Genomic DNA, 21,973 nt, shown 5'->3' with positions numbered 1-21,973 from the left:
GAGCATGTCATGTACAGTGCAACTGATAAACATCCAGATATTCTTCGTATCGAGATCGTCATTCTCCCAAACAAATGTCCTATGTGACTTGAATTCAGTGTAGAGGTATGTGCCCTTAGAGAACCTGAAAACTGAATATCAGACACATACAGTGCTGTGAAAAAGTATTTGCCCCCTTCCTGGTTTCTTATTTTTTTGCATATTTGTCACACTTAAATGTTTCAGATCATCAAACAAATTTTAATATTAGACAAAGATAACCCGAGTAAATACAAAATGCAGTTTTCAAGTGATGATTTCTTTTATTAAGGGAGAAAATCTATCCAAACCTACTTGGCCCTATGTGAAAAACTAATTGCCCCCCCTTGATAAATCATGAATGAACTGTGATTTTTTGGAAAGCTGAGTTCAATTTCACTATTCACACCCAGGCCTGATTACTGCCAGACCTGTTGAATCAAGAAATCACTTAAATAGAACCTGTCTGACAAAGTGAAGTTGGCTAAAAGATCTCAAAAAGCAACACATCATGCCGCGATGTAAAGAAATTCAAGAACAGATGAGAAACAAAGTAACTGACATGAATCAGTCTGGAAAGACCCCAGAACAACATCTCAAGAACTGCAGACCTCACTCGCCTCAGTTAAGGTCAGTGTTCATGATTCAACAATAAGAAAGAGACTGGGCACAAATAGCACCCATGGGAGAGTTCCAAGGCGAAAGCCACTGCTGACCAAAAAGAACACAAAGGCTCTTCTCACATTTGCAAAAAAACATCTTGATGATCCCCGAGACTTTTGGACTGACGAGACAAAAGTTGAACTTTTTGGAAAGTGTGCGTCCCGTTACATCTGGTGTAAAACTGACACAGCATTTCATAAAAACAACATCATACCAACAGTCAAACATGGTGGTGGTAGTGTGATGGTCTGGGGCTGCTTTGCAGCTTCAGGACCTGGACGACTTGCCATAATTTATGGAACCATGAATTCTGCTCTCTACCAGAAAATCCTGAAAGAGAATGTCGAGCCATCAGTTCGTGACCTCAAACTCAAGCGCACTTTGGTTATGCAGCAGGACAATGATCCGAAACACACCAGCAAGTCCACCTCTGAATGGCTCAAAAAAAGCAAAAAGAAGGTTTTGGAGTGGCCTAGTCAAAGTCTGGACTTAAATCTGATTGAGAGGCTGTGGCATGACCTTCAACAAGCCGTTTCTGATCAAAAACCATCCAATGTGGCTGAATTAAAACAATTCTGCAAAGAAGAGTGGGCCAAAATTCTTCCACAGCGATGTGAAAGACTCATTGCCAGTTATCGCAAACGCTGGATTGCAATTGTTGCCGCCAAGGGTGACAAAACCAGTTATCAGGTTTAGGGGGCAATTACTTTTTCACATACGCCCAAGTCGGTTTGGATAGCTTTTCTCTCCTAATAAATTAAATCATCATTTAAAAACAGCATTTTGTATTTACTCGGGTTATCTTTGTCTAATATTAAAATTTGTTTGATGATCTGAAACATTTAAGTGTGACAAATATGCAAAAAAATAAGAAAACAGGAAGGGGGCAAATACTTTTTCACAGCACTGTACATAACCATCAGTGATTATGTGTTGATACTGTACAGCGCTGTACATTTGCTCTATAACTGTACCGGTTCAGTAGAGCATCTTGTAACTGGTACTAAGTAAGGAGTGACTTATCTTCACACAGTTGTGTGACTTGTGCAGGTCAGAGATCGTTACTTCTGTGTGTGCAAGGCAAGGAAGGTAAACTTTTTCCACGTAGCAAACGAGTATCAACCGCCCCCCTTCATGTATGGCTTTCTTGACATACATCAGATTGATTTTGTTTTGAATTAAACTTTAATCATTTTCTGTTTTCACTGTGCAGAGAAGCTGCCGGTAACGGGCCCTTGTCTTTCTCTCAGCTTGTACTAAATGTGAGACAGAATTCTCAAACTCAATTCAGCAGGATATATTTGAACGCACAACATAATGATGACTGGTTTCAAAGTCTCGACACATTGACTGTACATTATGTACGTTCTACAATTATCCATCGGCATTTCCTACAGGGCTTTTTTAGTACAAATCAAGAAAGAGTCATATCATCTGACCTCAAACTTTTTCTTGATTCAGCATATTTGTTCTGCATTGCTGCTATTTCTTAAGAAGCTCTAACAAAGGAATAATGGCAATGTGTCACTAGAATCAAATAAAAATCTGTTTTATTGTTTTGTTAATATTGATTAATTTCATTTCAGTTCAAGCGAGAATATCTTGCTGCGATGTGACGTGCCATATGCATTGCTACTTCTGCAGTTTCTCTGATGGAAACGTTTCATCAGTAAATCAGAGGTGCATCACGTGCTTGCGCTGTAGTGCATCAACCAATAACCGCGTCTGATTTCACAGTGACACAGACTGAATGCCAGAGTGAACTCCATCTGTCCCGGAACTATATCAGACTGTTTAACTATCAGTCTGTCTCAGTGGCTACCCACAGGTAAGTGAATGCATGCATGTGTGTGTGTCTGTCAGCACCAGGGTTCACGCTGGGCTCTGCCTCGGGCCAGACTGTCTGCCCTCTGCCAGGCGCTATTCATCAAGACGAGGGCCTCCCCACAACGCTTCTGCACAGACAGATCCAACACTTCTCTGTGGGGAAGATCAACCTGTGCACAGTGAGGACATAAATGAGGGTTTAACGAGATGCACAGCCATTGGCAGTAGTTGTTGCATAACTTAAATGGTAATATTTTTAGGACAGTAAATATTGCAATATTACTGACTTTTTTCTTCCATGAACCACAATAACAACTAGTCTATCTATCTTCCCACCTGGAAAACAGCCTTCCATGTGTGGTCTAACGCCTCCAGCAGTCGATCTCTCTCTTCACAGCCGCTGAAGTACAACACCCACGGAGGAAGGAACTGAGTCCGATCTGACGCAAACTCCTACAGAAGGGGAAATTTGGACGGCTTACATTAAAGTTTCTAAACACAGGAGAATTAAACTAGGACTATATACTGATAAACTGGTATATATAGTGTACTGTCTGTTCAATGTTTACACCTTTAGATACATAGAGTAATACAAAAATTGAGCTAATGCTAAAAGAACTAATTTCCTCTTGCTTCGTCTTGGTGCATGCAAGTGGGATATACTGTAGGTAAAACTAAAGATGCTACCTGAGGATGTAACTAATAGATGAAGTCCATTCAGTAATATCATAGTGTTCTCATGGTCTCAATCAAGATTGTTCATAAATAAAAATTATACCTCACGATTCACTTGTTTCAACAAAAAATGTTGCGGTGGAAGGTACTTCATGACAAGTGAGTTTAACTAAATCCAAGACCCACTAGGTCTTGGATTTAGTTTGAGGAGACGCCTGACCCTGTTAGCTGACTGCTATTTGTACCAGAGTAAGTTAGTGCAGTTTGTTTGATACACACAAACTGCAGCGTGATGTATGATGTGTGTTTTGTATGCTAATGAAGGCTGGACCCCTTGTTAGACTGGAAATATCATATTTACTATTAGGATAGCATGAAGAAGCTGGTACTTTCTTACATTTTAAAAATCATTATTTCATGAATTCAGCATCTTAATCTGCAAAACATCAAACATCGGTGACAAATAATATATATTTTTTATGTTATGCATGCATAGCCTAAGCTATGGAGAACTAAACGAAATAGCTTAATTTCAGAGTAGGAAATAAACATAATAAGTAATTAGTTTAAGTCTCATATAAATCCATACATTGGACTAACACCAAGAGAAGTTAAAGAAATGGCCACTCACAATGACACAGTACTCCTTATCGGCCTCCAGGCTGACGGAAGTGACATCACAGATATCGGCGCTGCCGAGCGAACGGAAGAAGCTGGTCTGACAGTCCTGATGGCAGGTGAGCAGCTTCCTATCTGTCATCACCAGGCAACATGGGATACATGGAGTGGGGACCACACCTTGAGGGATGACCTGCAGGTATAGTGGCTATAATTTAATTATACCTTTATTATGAACCATTAAGAACATCAGCAACTGTAGTAACAAAGTCCTAGTGAACTTGTTTTAGGGAGGAAAACAGCCTGTACGTGCCCACATGTAGGGTTGGGCGAGTGTAAAAATGTTCATTATTTACATTATTTATAATACTGTGGTACTAATGAACAGACTGTGTGACACCTAATATTGTCTATCTATCTAGCGTCTATTAAAAGCTTGAGATACATGCAATATTAGAAATGAAAACACATGATGTATGTGTTAAATAATTCGTTACCCCTTTGGAGACGGACTGGCAGAGCAGCAGCATCCAGTCAGCCATGTCCTGCTCATTGTTGGCGCTGAGCTCCAGCGCTGGCCGCTCTGTCAGGATGACATGGAAGGTGTGCGGACGCTCTGTGCTGTTTGAGCGACGGCAACCTCCACAGTGCTCTCCTCTGTTGGGCACAAGAGGCATGAAAATACATCAGCGATTACCATTTTCTCAGCGTGTTGTTTACCGCTTTCGAACAATAAAGGCCTCCACATTTCAATCAGCTCTAGTCTAATGGGCCTTTTGATTTGTCCTCGTAGGAAAAAGCACAGGAGTAAACAATCAAATGAACGATGGTTGAATTCCATTTTGCTGCTTTAGTTTCATGTGCTGGTATTGTGCGCGCTGGCTCACTGTCATGACTTACTGGGACGCTTGAGAAGCGGAGAGACGTCGTAATGCTATTAGTGACACTGTAGTTGAAGCTTACCCCATAGTGACTGACAGCAGAGGTGTCACATCAGTTCTTTCTGCATAGAGGTACAGAATCCCCTTGCTGCAAGAAAAGAGGACAGCTGTTCATATATTCACCTAATAAAGCTTGATGTTACATTGCAAAAATATAATTTGTTTTCATATAATATTCAGTGTCGAGCTGCAGAATATTGGAACACATTATTGGGTTTTCACATTTGGTTTATTTTCAGATATACAGTATATTGCAATAAAAAAAATACAGGAATGTTCACCCTCTAGGGAGATTCGGGGGCAAGTTTGAAACAAAAATGTTGTACATTTTATAGTTAAATGCCTCAACCTGGTGCACTTTAATAGCAAAATTAAGAGGATAATTCTATGAAGAACCTTGTGCTCTGGTAAACGATTTAAGCATCTTCTTAAATGCAATAATTATTACAATGGGAAGTGACATGAGTATGGAACCCAGCCAATCTCAAGGAACGTATTGATACCAGCTGAACGAGGTACTGGCATGTGCGACCTGCCCATACCTGAGAACGAGGTAGCAGCTTTTCCAAAGCTCTTTGCCCAGGTAGGTGTTTCCAGCCCGGTACTGCAGAGCCCCCTCTTTGGTGCTGGAAGGTAGTCCAGAGATTGGTGGGCCACCCTGGGGTGACAAAGTCATGTCCATAGGATCCTCCCAGTGGACCAGTGAATACAGTTGGATAGACACGTCACATACCTGGAGAAACAGGAAAGTCAGCCAAAGAAAGGGAAAGTGGTAAAAAATAATCTTATCATAGGGGACTCCCCAACTTTATAGAATTACAGAAATACTAAGATCTGACTGCTGCTTTTTCTAAGTAAATTTGTCAGTAGTGTAAATGCTATTTTTCAATCTTCCAGGCAGCCATTTTTTCCCAATTCATATATAATGTGAAAATTGACTTAAAGAGACTTAGGTGAAGTATTTATCACAGTGAGCATTGTGTTTGATATTTTGTTGTCAATATCATGTCATTATTACATGGTGATGCAGTCCAAAATAAGTTATATGTATACAAACATGATAAAATGCATTTTTACCCGCCTACTGCACAGAGAAATGAAAAAGCTGTGCATTTGTGAGTGTTACAATTTGACACACTAGCTATAATTTGTGATTACTTGTGTCACAGATTCCAAAAAAGTTTCTGTTCTTTCATTTGAGTTTCTAGTAGAGTCAAAGGCTTGACAACTTTGAGATTTTGTAATTTTGTCTTATGATTAATGGTTGATTAGTAACATGTTAGTATCATTCTCTCTGTAAAGACCAGACCTGTAAGGAAGAGTTGATACAGTATATGAGAAGTTTAACACGTCTGTACCTCACAGTGAGACTCCTGGGATACAAACTTCGTGAGAGACAGTTTTTCCATGGTAGCATCAGTCAGCACAGAGGGGTAAGGAGGCTCACGACAGCCCTTCACCATGGCTGACTGGAGAACAGACAAGAACCACCTGTATGTGAAGAAGGATGGATTGGATAAGTTCAACAAGCATCAATCATCCATTTTGTGATGTGTCCTGTGTGGTTCACAATACATCACATATAAACACATGAGTAGTTGTGATTTTGTGCATGCTGGCTCATTGCAAAGAGTTGCACATTGCTTGCAAAAACAGTTTAAGGAGTCAGAGAACCAAGAAACACAAGGCAGAGATATACAGGTACACTCACAGAGTCAGGGAGGCATCAGCTGTGTCCAACAGGAATTTTCTTCGTCTGTTGGTGCAAACCACCGCTACCGTCTGTTGGTCAAGGCCCACCTAAAGGAAAACAGCATTGCAACTGATATATCAGACGCTAAACCAACCTTGTGCTCCACTACCCCAGCTGTCACATCATGCTGGAGTCTACGTAGTTCATAAATATCTTGTAATTAACTCTACATGGATCACATTGATCACAAGCACTGGCTGGCTTTATTATATCTTTTATTCTAATATAATAGTTTTAATTAACAAGTAGCAATATGGTATGAGTGTAACTTTGGCAACTACAAGCCTCCGCTTCAAAAATATGAATGATGATAAAGAAAACGTGCCAATCTGTCTGTATCACTCCGCCCCCACATGCCCTATATGAATGTGTTTGGTCTCAGAAGACAACATGAAAGGGTTTGTGGAAACATGTGTGTGTAAAATAACAGCGGCCCAGGCCATGTGAACAAAAAAATTGTAAATTCTGTTGTGGAGGACACTTACTGAAAGATAGTCCAGCTCATTATAGGAAACAGCATCTTCCACTGTGTAGGGCTTCTCTGCTGCACCTGTGGAGGAAAACAAAAGTACAACCAAGACATGCAGTGAGCACATGTTAATGTAAAGTATTTTCTGTCTAAAGAATAACCTAATTCAAATGTAATGTCAAAGAAACTCTCATAGCATTGCTAGTACAGATGGACACCATCGCTTTGCGAAGTCATGGTCAAAATTGTACTTCCCAAACGTAAGGAAATTGCAATGCAATTGCAATTGAGTTTCCCATGTGTAAAAAAATGTATTGTGTTTTCTCAATACCAATATCAGTATTTAAGCACTTACCCTTCCTAAGCAGATAGATGTAACAGTCAGTCAGCAGCAGGTAAAGGGGCTGCAGGTCCCCCTCCATATGGCCTGTGCTCATTCTCGCCATCTGAAAACACAAACATAAATTCTGTCAAATGTCTGCAACCTCCACATTCATCTGAGTCAAACTGTTGTGTTCACGAGTGATGGCTTCTGGCAACTGGATAGCACAGTAGTACAGCAGATAACAAACTTTATAGTTGTTATTTTGTAGACTGACTGTCCATCATCAGCTGTAAGTTCTCATCATTTATCACAAACCAGTGCAGAAAACAGCTTTTTCGTTTGTTTGTTTGTTTGAGTGTGCGGAAAAAAGTGTGGATTTTTAACAAGCTTATACCAGACAGGTACATTGCTACAGCCTGAGTAAAAGCAGTTCAAATGCAATTTGCAAACTGAGCCTTGCAACACTTCCACTGAGCAACAGTCTCCAAACCACTTCTTCCCTGTCAGAGTTAAACACCAAAACTGACTTAAAGACAATTGAAAACAGGCCTGGTAACAGACCATGACATCACTGTACTGCTTTGTTTTTTTTTAAATGTTACTATTTGATTGATAGATTCACATTTTATCCAAAGATGTAACTTCCTTCAATATAAATAAAATATAACAACAATCCTGTCTTCACCTTGAAGAGCTGCTCCTCGTTCTCTCTGAATACATGAATCATGAGAAGAAGCAAGTGATTGTTGTCCACCCTGAAATATAAATAATGAAGAACATTAAACATACTTTAAACAACATTACATACATAACAACAAAAAATGTGTTCTTTTAAAAACTCCTTACTTAAACTCTGCAGGATGAGAATTCTCTGCTTCCTCAGTAAACGCATTATTGCCGGTTTCCTCTCCTTCCTCTGTGTCTTCCTCCCCGGTCTTCATCTCGGGCTCCTGACCTGCTGACGCTTTTGCATCTCCTTCATCTTCAAGGCCACCTGAAAGAGTTTGCGACTGGCTATGCTCTGCAGAGTCATAGTGGCCACCACCCGAGGGAGTAGAGTCTGAACTGTTGGGGGTAAAGCAGCATAAGTCTGTAGGCTCAGCAGGGGCCTGCAGGAAGAGAGACGTCTCTCCTGGGGCTGGGTCAGGTGGCTCACCCTCTGAATCCTCCCGAAAGGGCTGCTGCATAGGGGGCTCGGGAACCCGGTCACAGTCGGCGCCGCTTTTCTCCTCCCCCTCCTCTCGTTGCTCCCAGGCCTCCTCCCTATCCAGAGCCCCGTTGAGCCGGTCCATGACGTCACGGAGTGGTTGGCCTACGGTGTCCATGGAGGTGTCCGTCATCTCTGGGAGCCGTAGGAGGCCTTCTACTCCGTCCTCGTCTCCTTCCTCCACAACCTCTGATCCCACCCGGCTTCTCCTCAGCTCGGCCTCTGCATCCGGCTGAGTTACAGCGCCGTTCAATGAATCCACATCCCCCAAAGACCGAAGGCTGTTGCCCATTTCCACGTGCTCAGAGGAGACAGAGTTATGGAGGCTGCTGATGGAATCTGTGGAGCCCCTCCCTCGTCGCTTCTTGGCTGTTTTCCTTCGTCTGGCCATCCTGGAAGACCAGAGTAGTTAGCTGTGGCTCCTCCGTTCTAATACAATTACAACAACTGTGCAGAAAGAACGTGAGCAGACAAGACTGAAACTGAACCTGTTGCTACTGTACCTGATGACTTCCAGCTCACCGCCGGTGCTCTCCGTGTCATCTCCAGCGGTGACGGCATAGTAGCAGCTGGCCAAATGAACCGGCGTAACGTCAGCTGAGGTGTTGGTGGTGTTGGTGTCCGAGTCCTCGTTGAAGGGATTGTGTCTGTACGTTGGGCTGTGCGCAGCAAGATGAGCTGCTACCTTCACCTTCACAGTGCCAGCAGAAAGGACCACTGTGTCGCTGATGACTGTCTGGGGATCAGAGCCACTAGATCGTGGGCAGCTGGCCTGGTCAGTCAGGTCACCCTCTGACATGAAAAGATAAACCGAGAGTTAAAAGTAACAGCCACCCAGTAGTTATGAATATACATAAGAATTACACTGAATTTTTGCTGCCACTGTCTCGTCGGTAAGTTGAGTTAGAAATCAAAAAGTTTGACTATAGAAAGTAATTTTGAGTTGTTTCTATCCATACACATTGAGAATGTTTTTTTTGTTGTTCATATACACACACACACACACATATATATGTATGTGTATATATATATATACACATATATATATACATATACATATACATATATATATACATATACATATACATATATATATACATATACACATACATATATATATACATATACACATACATATATATATACATATACACATACATATATATATACATATACATATATATATACATATACACATATATATATATATATATATATATATATATATATATATAAATAAAGTTGACTAACAACACATTTTCACAAAAACAATGCGCGTTTCTTCATCAGCATCGCACACAAACAAATGTTAAGGGCCGCAGTGTCCTTTGTAGTTCTTTGGCAGGGTCAGAGAGAGGCACAAAACGCAATGTGCAAGACATCAAGTAGGTGCACGGACAGCAGCTTACTTCATGGCACTGGACTAGGTCAAGCATTACCTCTGCAGTTAGAGATGGGTCATACAAAACAAATATTTAAATAATACAATTTGGAGGAAACATTTTTGATTCATCGTGAGCGGACTGACCAAGCTGTGGCAGAGGCCCTTTGAACCAATTAAAAAAACATCCCCCAATTTCACTAATGCTGCTCCCACTAACTACTTTTTTTAAACCACTTAGGCCGTCAAAACTACAAACCACTGACAAGCTTACTGCAAGCCGATGGTGTAATAATTTCAAGGAATTCGCATTCTATGTACTTAAGCAACTGATCTTGATTGTTACCTCACACTACAGTTGAGCTGAACCGAGACCAGTGCCACATATCACACAGGAAGACAACAATGCGCCAGACAAACAGATAACACAGTGTAATGGAGACAGACTGTACGAGGTGAGTACCAGGCAGTACACCAGGCGGTTATCTTGTTTTATCTCTGGCTTCTTGTAAACAAAAAGCCAGAGTGAGCATTCGGATCATTCCCAAGATGAGTAACACAACATGCAAAACATGACAGATAGCAGCTCCACGTACCTGCCCAACACTGAATTCCCAGTGAACCAAAAAGAACTGCGCTTTCTCCCAAACTTACCTGTCAACTTATTCATTATGACGACACCTTGTGTTTTTGTTTGATAATTAAAGTCATACAATCATCAATAAGAGAAGCTTTACTAAAAATGAATATAGGCTGTCACATTTTACTAGACATTAAAATACTACTGTCAAAAGAAGGCTTTCAATTAGTTCATACCTCATGTTTCATGGAGGTTAACATAAAGCTTTGAGCATATGAATTACAGTGATTTAAGTCATATGCCTGCCACATCACTTCATTTATATTATAAGCTGAAAATGTGCCACACAACTTTACATCCCCTCCGACTGAATCCATTCCCAAAAATTAGAATCACTTTTACACCAGACCCTTTGATTGTGCTTCTTTCCATGTCCTCAGATCAGCAGTCTTTTGCACCAGCTAGTTGTACTTTACATTTCAACATTACTGACTAGTGCACACTGCATGCATTATGCACAAACTGAGGGATGGCCATGCTAGATAGGAGGGAGGGAGGGAGGGATGAAACAGCAGGAAGGGGATGGGTTGACCAATGTCCCACCTTCCCAGTCTGCACTTGGCAATGACTGCAACACGGGGAAGATGTCACCGAAATCATAATCTAAAAAAAAAGGAAGGATGATATTCAATATTAGAGAGAGATGAGTGGAGACAGGAGAGAGGAGATTACAATGGAAGAGAAAAATAACATGACATATGGTGTATGAAATAACAGAATCGATGGGGACGAATAGACAAAGTGGGAACTAAAACTAAAAGAGGGGAACTGACTCAGTACTTTGTGCAGAGTGACGTGGAAAGCATTTAATGAGCGTTGCAATCACCCTGATGAGAACATTCTGGAACGACTGGACGCCAAGTGATCCATTTGATGAAATGCACTTTGGTATTCGTGAGTCACAAGAGTCGGCCAAGTATCAATCTAACTTCTGTTTCAACATGCCGTCAGCTTGACATCACTCTCTGAATTTGTGCCTCAGCATATGAGTGTGTACTTGTGGCCTGATCCAAACATGAACCCGAAATAAATGCTGCCTTACAGTTACATCATGATTAGTCCTATAGTGTCCAGATTAGAGGCACACAGAGACACAGTGGCACATAGAACTGACACTAGATTCATGAAGAGGCTAATTCAAAGGATAGCAGTACTGGCTGTTCATTAGTGATTCAGAAAAGCAAGTATGTGTTCAAATGATTATTAAACCAGTTAATCTAACTGTGTGTCCCTCCTCTAAAAGTAGACAATCACTGGTGATTAAGTGGTCAAATGAAGCTGTTCCGAGCTGATACTATGGATCGGTATGGATAAAGGCGTATATTATTAGATCACCATCAGCAAAAATAAAAGGATTTAAGATTTGTTCATCTCTGACTGTAACAAATCCGTTATCTCTCCCCTCTTATTAGCAAAGAGCAGTGTACAAAACCTTGACGAGCAGCTTCTCATTTTAGCCGACGCTTCCGCCTCTAAACTCTAAACACTGAAGGACTGGGATTGGCATCGGAGCCAACGAGAGCTAATCGGGACACACTACACACTGTTTACCTTCACTGGAGGGGGCGATGGCGCTGTCATCCCACTCCAGGTTGGTGGAGGTGAGGGAGGTGAAGGAGTGTAGGGACAAGCTGTCTGAGCTGGGCAGCCTTTCCTCGAAGTCCAGCAGGTTCTGGGGTTTGTAGTATTCTGGCATGTATGGGGCTACGTCCAGATAGGGCACATCCTGCACCAGCAGGACCCAAGAGAACCGTTACAAGCATGCCGCTATAATTGTTGGAATGCTGATTCAGCATTCCAACAATTATATAATTATTACAAGTACTGTTATCCTAATCTTTATTCTTCAACTATTTCTTCTGTACGTATTTTGGCACTTAATAACTTCCACATTTCTTAAGCTACAGAAACCGTTCAACTATGTACATGTTCAGCTTTTTCAGGAGAGGGGTGCTATGTCTTTTTATGTTTCTAATCTTTCAACTTTTTTAATTATTAAGCTTTTTGCAATTTTTTTTTGAATGGGATGTCTATGGAGAAACTTTTCAAATCCTCTTAAACTTGTTCAACTTTCAGATCATTCTACTTCCTCATACTTTCAGCTACAGACACCATTTAAACTTTCAAATGTTGAGAAAACCCTGATCAATGATTGTATGTTATAATCATTTTGATATCTTTTATACTTTTTGAGCGGTAGCAATTTTGCTTTTATGTGTTTTTCAGTCCTTTTCTGCTTTTATAATGGGTGTGTATTGCGCAGCTTAGAGTGCGTGATGTCATCACTAGAGTGAAGAGAAGCCTGAGATTTCTGTGAAAAATATATTTGTCTTTTGCGACTGACTCCTCAATTTTCACTCTACATGCATACTTTTTGGATGGAAACGTAGCTAATCTTGTCCTTGTCGTAGACATATGACTATGGAATCTCACAGATTTACACATTTGGCACAAAAGCCTTTACTTGAGAGGAAAACCAACTTTCTCCTCCATAGACCCCAATGTTAAAACGTACTTCAAAAAAGTCTTGCACAGACAACCGTACCCCATTTCTAAATCGCCATTGAAGCCACTTTTTTTTACACTACAGACACAATTTTCGCATGATCTGTTCTTCAAGTCATCCTCCCTCTCGAGTATTAATATTGGAGCAATAGGGGCTATGGTTATGGTGTTTTTGAGGTTTTGTTTGACAGGTGTTTTCCAGTTTTTTTCTCATGAAAAGGCGGCAGGCTCACAGGTGTTCGTGCTTGAGCTAATTACTAATGTTTATAAACACACAGACTCACAGACACAAGCCTCACTCTATCTCTCTGTGTGTCTCTCTCTCTCTGCGTGTGTATCTCTCTCTCTGTGTGTCTCTCTATCTCTCTGTGTGTCTCTCTCTCTCTGCGTGTGCATCTCTTATACAGTCATTCAGGTATTAAAGACTTTTAGAGGACCCCCCACACACACTCACACACACACACACCATTTTAAAGTACAAGCCCCACCGAATGAATTCCAACTGAAATGCTTTTGATGAAGCCTGTCATTTAATAACCTGTTTGTGTTTATCTAACATTATGATTCAGTCTCCTCTCCTCCTGTCTAACCCACCCAGCCCCACCCTTTCAAAATAAAAGCCCCATGGATTAACTGTATTTAAACATTAAGCTCAAAATGAGGCTTTTTTGTTGAAATAATTAATGTTCTTACTAATACTACGACAACTACTACTACTGCTGCAAATATTTCTAGTATTACTACTACTGCTACTAATACTACTTCTACTACAACTTTTTACAACTTTTGCTGTTGCAACTATTACCATTACTACTACTGCTATTATTACTACCACTACTGCTAATACGACCAGTACTACTATTACTTATACTACAACTGCTACTACTACTACTACTACTGCTGCTATTCATACTACTACCAGTACTAATACTACTACAGCTATTAGTATGAATGCTACTAGTATTTATACTACTGCTATTACTGCTACTTCAAATACTGCCATTACTATTACTAATACTACTACTTCTTCTACTACTACTACTACTACTGTTATATTAAATACAACAACCACTGCTACAGCTATTACTACGACTACTTCTACTACTTCTTTGAATTACTAATACTTCTACGACTAATAATACTTCTATTACAACTACAACTTCTACTATTACTATAAATATCTCTAATGCTACTAATACTTCTACTTCAAACAATACTTCTACTACAACTTCTACAAATATCACTACTGCTGACATTTTTTAAGCCACAGAAACCATTCGAATATCAAAATGTTCAGCTCTTTCAGGAGAGAGTGATATGACTTTTCATATTTATAATCTTTACATTTTTGAATTATTAAGCTTTTTGCAATTTGTTTTGAATAAGATATCTATGGAGAAAATCTTCAAATCCTGTTAAACTTCTTCAATTTTCAAAGCCTTCTTCTTTCTCATACTTTCAGCTACAGACACCATAGTTAGACGTTTCAACTAGAAGGGTTTTCAGCAGTGCAGTTTAAATGCTTTCGGGCTTCAACATTTTTCAGACAGGTAGTCTCTCATTTCTGTATTTTCAGCAATGTTTTTGCAATTCATTTCAGCTTTCAGCATTCCAACGCATTTTCAGCAGGAAATGCATTTTCTAGTTCTTATTCTCCATCTTCCACATCAGAGTTTGCCGCGAAACTTGCCCCACAGCGTTGCCAACACCTGCTCAAAAAGTAATTCAACACGTGCGGCTTGATCGGGAATCGTGAGCTATGACTTTTATAAGAAATTCGTCCAGCGGTTTCCCCGAAAATCGCGATCTACAATGAAAAATCGGCCCATTGACTTGAATGGGATTTCGGCGTGAAGAAAGCAAAAAAAACACTTAACTTTGGACCCATATTGACCAGCCATACTTTAACGTAGAAACATGATTCAAAGTTTAAAACGTAGACAAATTGATGGACGTTATTGAGCCAAATGGACATTTTGCTAGCTAGCATAGTTTTCATGAAGTCACCGATTTAGTTTCAGCAAAACTTTGGGTCTGTTTGAGATTTTATAATGGGTGTGTATTGCGCAGCTCGTTAAGTGCTAGAGTGATGACATCACGGTCAGAGTGAAGCAGAGCAGGAAAATGTTCTGTGATTTTTCCAAACAAATTGCTCCCATTCCCACAATTTTTACTCTTTATACACCATTTTTGGCCAAAAAGCTTGGAAATGTTGTGCTGGTCGCAACAAAGTGTCTATGGAATCCAACGGACTTACACATTTGGCTCAAACAGCCGTGGAGCGACATGAATTCCAACCGACTGCTCCATTAGACCCCATGTTAAATCAGAAAAGAAATTTGTCAAAGAAAGCAGACGGTACCAGTTTTGTAACTTGCGCTGGCGCTCACATTTATAACACTATGAACATAAAAAAACATACCAGGGCGTTCGGCAGAGTCTTATCTCTCTCACGGTGCACTTATTTTATTGATTGGACTCATGGTTTTGGTATAAAGTGCATTTGTTTGACAGGTGTTTTCCAGTGTTTTCTCATGAAAAGTCTGCCAAGCTCACAGGTGTTCTTAATTCAGCTAATTACTGATGTTTATAAACAAAGACTCACAGACTCTCCAGGCCCTGCGTCGTCACCATGGCAAACAGTGACACGCACGCACGCGCGCTCTCTCTCTCTCTCTCTCTCTCTCTCTCTCTCTCTCTCTCTCTCTCTCTCTGTCTGTCTGTCTCTACACAGAAGGATTTACAAATAAATGTGACTCACAAATGCACGCAGAACAAATATATTTCTGCATTTGTATGTATTTGTGTGTGGATGTTTTCTATTTGTTTGTGGATTTGTGTGGATTTGTTTGTGGATCTCTTCACATTTGTTGGTGGGTTTTTTGAGACTCCCCTGCCTGGCCGGATTCACAAATACGTTTTTTTTTTAACATGGACCTATCTGTAGCCAATCAGATGTCAGCCTCATTTTCAAGCAATCACATGAGCGCAGCTCCCCCCTCCCCTCCCCACGAGGCTGCCAGCTGTGTTCACACCGAACGCAGGGCGAATTATTCGTGCGATGAGATTACATACAAAGTCTTTGCACAGACGCGATGAGACTGCAGTGACGCAAATTTTGCGCGGCGCGTTTGGGGCGATGCGTTTGAGGCGGCGCGTTTGAGGCGACGCGTTTGGAGCGACGCGTTTGGGGAGTCGCGTTTGAGGCGTTTGGAGCGCCGCGTTTGGGGCGACGCGTTTCAGGCGTTTGGAGCGACGCGTTTGAGGCGACGCGTTTCAGGCGGCGCGTTTGGCGCGATGTTCCTCCTGTCATCACTGACGTCCTGTTGTTGTTGAATCAGGAAGTACAAACTGTAGCCGTCTGTGTTCACCCAGAGCTCTACGCAGGGACGTGCGGTCAGGGTGTGATGATGAAATGTAAAAAACAAATAATGCTAAAATAAAATAAATATTAATATTTCTCTACTGATCTGCGCTATAAATGTAATTTCTGTATTATTCCAAACATTTTTATAATCAAAATCTCTGAATTAGCGCATGTCCTGTTCAAACAGAGAGGAGACAGTGAGGTGAGGCAGTGACCAGCTGTTCCTCACCTCAGACTGTGAATCCCTCACAAACTGGGTTGAGCCTTTTGCTGTCTCATTCCTGCACACACTGTAATATTTGTAGACACTTTCATTATATGTCCTTTCTTTCCAAATAATAGGTACTGTATTTCACGTCTGTGTAGAACATATTTAGTGTTGCTGATCTCACATTAAGGGGAGGCAAACACTACTCTGCCTCAATGAAGGGGGCGTGCGAGAGCCCAAGGCTCGGGTTTATCGCGTCAATTAACACAGAGCAGATCGACCCAGGCAGGAAGTCAGACACCAATAAGGGACAGAGCATCTGGTAAGTTTTCAAAATAAAAGCGTCAGCTTTAACTTGGTTTAACTTTTTCAAGAGTATGAATCTAAAATGCAGAAAAGAGAGAAGCATTATCTCAATCGAACCTCAACGATACTACCGGTAACATCAGCGTGTATATATATATATATATATTGCGACGTCTTCGGGCAGTAGAAGCCACACTGTCAAAATTTCTTGCGAAATTTTCTAGTCTAACATTATGATTCAGTCTCCTCTCCTCCTGTCTAACCCACCCAGCCCCACCCTTTCAAAATAAAAGCCCCATGGATTAACTGTATTTAAACATTAAGCTCAAAATGAGGCTTTTTTGTTGAAATAATGAATGCTCTTACTAATACTACAACAACTACTACTACTGCTGCTAATATTTCTAGTATTACTACTACTGCTACTAATACTACTACTACTTCTACTACAACTTTTGCTGTTGCGACTATTACCACTACTACTACTGCTGCTATTATTACTACCACTACTGCTAATACAACCAGTACTACTATTACTTATACTACAACTGCTACTACAACTACTACTACTGCTGCTATTCATGCTACTACCAGTACTAATACTACTACAGCTATTAGTATGAATGCTACTAGTATTTCTACTTCTGCTATTACTGCTACTTCAAATACTGCCATTACTATTACTAATACTGCTACTTCTTCTACTACTACTACTGTTATATTAAATACAACAACCACTGCTACAACTATTACTACGACTACTTCTACTACTTCTTCTAATTACTAATACTTCTACTACTAATAATACTTCTACTACAACTACAACTTCTACTACTACTATAAATATCTCTAATGCTACTAATACTTCTACTTCAAACAATACTTCTACTACAACTACAACTTCTACTACTACTACTACTACAAATATCACTACTGCTGACATTTTTAAGCCATAGAAACCGTTCCAATATCAAAATGTTCAGCTCTTTCAGGAGAGGGTGATATGATTTTTCATGTTTGTAATCTTTAAGCTTTTTGCAATTTTTTTGGAATAAGATATCTATGGAGAAAATCTTCAAATCCTGTTAAACTTCTTCAACTTTCAAAGCCTTCTTCTTTCTCATACTTTCAGCTACAGACACCATAGTTAGAGGTTTCAACTAGAAGGGTTTTCAGCAGTGTAGTTTAAATGCTTTCGGGCTTCAACATTTTTCAGACAGGTAGTCTGTAATTTCTGTCAGCAATGTTTTTGCAATTCATTTCAGCTTTCAGCATTCCAACGCATTTTCAGCAGGAAATGGATTTTCTAGTTTAATTAATAATTTCTATTGATATTGTCGTGAAACACATGCTAACCAGCTCCAGATCAAAGCGAATGAACTCCAGGCCGGACACCAGCGTGAGGAAGAGCGTGAGGTGGTCATGACTGCAGACCAGTGCGTTCCTAGCAGAGACGAAAATCAGTTAGCTTCATGTGAGTGACAGACATTTACTTTAACCACAAAAATACTTAAGTGCATCCACTTGTTCTCTAACAACCACAACAAGTAATTCCTGAAATGCAACTTCCACTTGTTACAGACCATCAGTTTGTAAATTCAGAATTACTTTTCTTCAGGTACTCAAGATCAGGGTAACTGGATCACTTACTTGAAATAATACTTCTGCAGTAATCCTTGGTTCTCCTGGAAGAGGCGTAGATAGCTCTCTAAAGAGCTCTCACTCAATGCCAGGTATAACCATGCTCGGCCTACGCAGAAAAGAGAAGAGTTATTTTCTATGAATGTAACTCATTGAATCATGATTGATGCTTCCCCGCAAACTAAATCCTGTGCGTGCGAGTGTGTTTGACAGTGTGAGAGGGATGTCTCACTTCGACCGAGGTTGGTTGCTATGTGCTGAAGCTCATCTATCTGACGGACAGCCTCTTTCCTGGTGAAGTGAAGGACCAGGACCCAGTAGCCCGAGGAGATGTCCTGCAGGCTATAAAGCAGAACATAGTAAATAGCATCACATGCGTGAGGCAAAAAAGGGGCAACAGGAGTAGAGTGATGACACAAGAGCTACATTTTCACAGCAATGGAACAGTAATATACTGTATATCCACACTTAGATCAATTACTTGTAGCATGCGTCCAAAACATGTCATAATTGAGACATAACATTTCATGACATAAAAACAAGTCAGATTACTATTTGGTCTATGCAACTTTCCTCTTTCCAGTGTGCAGATTACTGGCAGTCAGTCTCTTACCCATACAGCAGAGCATGGTCAAGGTGCTCACAGAGACGCTGAAGGACCCGGTCGTGATTTCGGATAGCTGGAGTCTCATCTTCGCAGGCCGCAAAGTAACTCTGCAACTACAGAGAGACATGGTTTAGAGAGGGTCATTTCTAAAACTCACATTCCAGTGACAGAAATTGCAATTATTTCTCAAATACTGATTGTATTTGAAAAAGTTATTATGAAGGACAGACCTTCAAAAGTTATACCTATTAAGCTATGTCATTTTTTGACAGATAGGTTGGCTTTATTAGGACGGTATGGCTTAGGTGCATGGATCTGGAAAAGAATGTTATATTTTGTGTGCCGCATATACCTGAAACCAGCTGTGGTTCAAAACTTTTGTTGCAATGTACTATGCGTGCCAGGTTTCACCACGCAGTGTACACCGTTACCTGTACTCGGTTCTTATCAGTGACTGTTCAGCAAATTTGGCATGTTGAATCGTTCTCAAAGGAAGTTGGTGAAAGAGCTTTCAAAAACATGCAAACAAGCCGAACTGTTCAGTAATTTTTGGCTGTAATGAATGTCTAACCTGATGATCAAGTCATCTCATTATTTTTGGCTCTGTGCTCCCGCACACTGGATTTGAAATTAAACAGTAAGTACAGTATATGCAGAGCCTAGCCTTTAAGGGTGCTAAATTGTGTTCACATCAATATGGGGTGAACGCTGAAGGAATTGTAGACGATCCAAGGTTTAGGACGGAGCAGCAGGACAATGATCCTATCATGAAACATGCAGTCAAAGCAATCAAAGAATTCAGTGCCAAGCAGTGGAATATTTCTGACCTAAGTCCAACTAAGTATGTGTTTTTCTGTTGGGATTTACTGCTATGATTTCACTGCTGTAGATCACACTGAAGGCAAAAAACTTGTGAAATAAGCAGTGAGTGAGCTGGCTGCAGCACAGGTCTGACAGAGCATCACCAGAGAAGACACCAAGTGCCTGCTGATGTCTGTGAATTGGAGCCTTAAACCAGTCATGGGACACGGCTGTAAAGGATATGCAACCAACATCGTTTATCTGATGGGGATGTAATTAATGATCAAGGTGTCACTTTCACCCTTATAATTGTTTACATGTTAAATCCAATGTGCTGGCGTACAGAACAAAAAGCCACAAGACACAATGTTAGATGTAGGCAGCTCTACTGAGAGGTACGTGGTTCATGCAGTTGATGAGTTTTTCATTGTCATCCAACATCCTGCAGCGTGCCACAAACCCTTGAAGCATAACCAACTAAAGTGTAGGTCGGAGTAGCTTTGAGGATTGTGACCCAAAGAACAATAATTTGAATCCTTTGACATGACTAAGCAATGTTTGATGGAGGTAAACACTGTACTCTTTCTTGGACACTTGAGGCACACCATTTCATAAGCACTTTTATGGTCCTTATGCAGTCTTTACTATAGAAGAGATAAACGGGGTGGTTAGAAAAAAGTGGATTAAGGAAGTAAGACGCAGTACTGGGCTTGATTCATTGCATTAAAGACTGGTGGACTAGTAATGGGAAATTACTGAAACAGATAAGAAAGCCCATACACAATTTAAAAAAACTCAACTGCTCACGTTTTAGAAAGTGAATGTAGAAGCATGCAGAAGGTTCAGGAAGAAGATGCAATGCTGTCTGTCAAGTTATGAGAAAGGTAGTCTCACAATCACATCAGGCACAATTGGACAAACAAATCTAAAACATCCCATAACTCCAAAAGGGAAATTAGGAGCAAAAATCTACTGTGTTGCAAATATGCGTGTCCTGATGTAGTTGCAGGTGTGTTTACAACACGTACCGCAGTGGGCAGACACTGGGGCTTGATGTCACTGTGGTACACCGTGGTCAAAAAGAGAAACTAAAACCACAACACCACAGAACATAAAAGTGAATTCATAAATGGTAGAGAAAAGTCTACATGTTATTCGTGTCAGTAAGGGAAAGGCCCTCTCGTAACAGCCAGCTAGTAATGTCCCACCGACTTGAAAGTTGCCCTCTCAGGCAGACAAAAGATGATCTATCGTTAGCTACAGTCATTCGCGTGAAAACACTTCAATTTAGTGACAACGTTCAAGTGTGCTGACCAAATGGACGGCACTTACCTTCTTGACAGACAAGGAGATGTTTTCCAATATGCGATCCTTTACTTTCAGTTGATCCATCACTGATCTGCTGGCAGCTCACAGCAGCCTGTCAGCTGACTCCTGAGACAGAGCTCTTGTTTTGCTAAAGCTAACGCCCGTCTAAGCTAGCTAGCGCACATTATCTTGCCCTCCAATGCAGTGGGCTGCCAAACTAACGACACAGCGGTGGCTGTCAGTTGTACACGTTCAATTCGGCAGCACCGCTAATCCACAAGCACCATGTTAGTGCCGAGCAAGTGGCAAGATCAGTCAACCGCTGTCAGCGGATCCAGTTAGCCAAGTAATATTTGCCTAGCTTCACGTTAGCTTTAGCCACTTGACTTTTTTAACGCTAGACCTCAAGGTGGGGCTGGCTAGCAAGTTCTGAATCCAACCAAGGATAACTTTTAGTAGCATTTGTGGTTATCATTCTCTTAGTTTCATCAATGTGGTTGGCTGTTAAACTACTTTACATTACCTTGTCGCATATTTGCCTATATAAGTTTACAAAATACACCAAAGTTACGGAGGCTAGGGTTACTTTTTGTGCTACTACTGACCGAATGCCAACTGTTAGTGGGAAGTGGCCGTCGGTGGGTTACGTCACCACTAGCCCCAACACGGCTTATTATGGGAGGACTATGCCGACTGAATCGCGTTCAAAATCA

General features: G+C 40.8%; 2 protein-coding genes across 3 annotated transcripts in view; both read right to left on the bottom strand.

The window, feature by feature from the left end:
• The window catches only part of ano11 (anoctamin 11), a 48,942-nt gene extending 46,348 nt beyond the window's left edge, over nucleotides 1-2,594 (bottom strand). Inside the window, exon 1 of the mRNA XM_068733870.1 lies at nucleotides 2,548-2,594. The gene's annotated coding sequence lies outside the window, so the exon portion shown is untranslated. The remainder of the gene's footprint in view (nucleotides 1-2,547) is intronic.
• On the bottom strand, nucleotides 2,215-21,886 carry plekhm2 (pleckstrin homology domain containing, family M (with RUN domain) member 2). Of its 2 annotated transcripts, XM_068733863.1 has the most exons (20): nucleotides 21,285-21,886; nucleotides 19,158-19,264; nucleotides 18,777-18,886; nucleotides 18,554-18,653; nucleotides 18,260-18,347; nucleotides 12,069-12,243; nucleotides 11,061-11,120; nucleotides 9,000-9,288; nucleotides 8,136-8,888; nucleotides 7,975-8,044; nucleotides 7,320-7,410; nucleotides 6,981-7,045; nucleotides 6,454-6,542; nucleotides 6,101-6,233; nucleotides 5,285-5,475; nucleotides 4,765-4,830; nucleotides 4,299-4,458; nucleotides 3,815-3,994; nucleotides 2,845-2,961; nucleotides 2,215-2,678 (listed from the first exon to the last, which is right to left on the bottom strand). In XM_068733863.1, the coding sequence occupies exons 1-20, from the start codon at nucleotides 21,342-21,344 to the stop codon at nucleotides 2,541-2,543; spliced, it is 3,042 nt and encodes a 1,013-aa protein (XP_068589964.1). In that variant the 5' UTR covers nucleotides 21,345-21,886; the 3' UTR covers nucleotides 2,215-2,540. The 2 variants fall into 2 exon arrangements, with proteins under 2 accessions (XP_068589964.1, XP_068589965.1); XM_068733864.1 differs by lacking the exon at nucleotides 11,061-11,120.
• Between the last annotated feature and the right edge of the window lie 87 nt (nucleotides 21,887-21,973).

Source organism: Cebidichthys violaceus, unplaced genomic scaffold (assembly GCF_023349555.1).
Source record: "Cebidichthys violaceus isolate CVI_PGR_0920_01 unplaced genomic scaffold, fCebVio1.0.p SCAF_6, whole genome shotgun sequence".
Lineage (NCBI taxonomy): Eukaryota > Metazoa > Chordata > Actinopteri > Perciformes > Stichaeidae > Cebidichthys > Cebidichthys violaceus.
The sequence above is the reverse complement of the archived record's forward strand: the minus strand, read 5'-3'. Positions and strand labels throughout refer to the sequence as shown.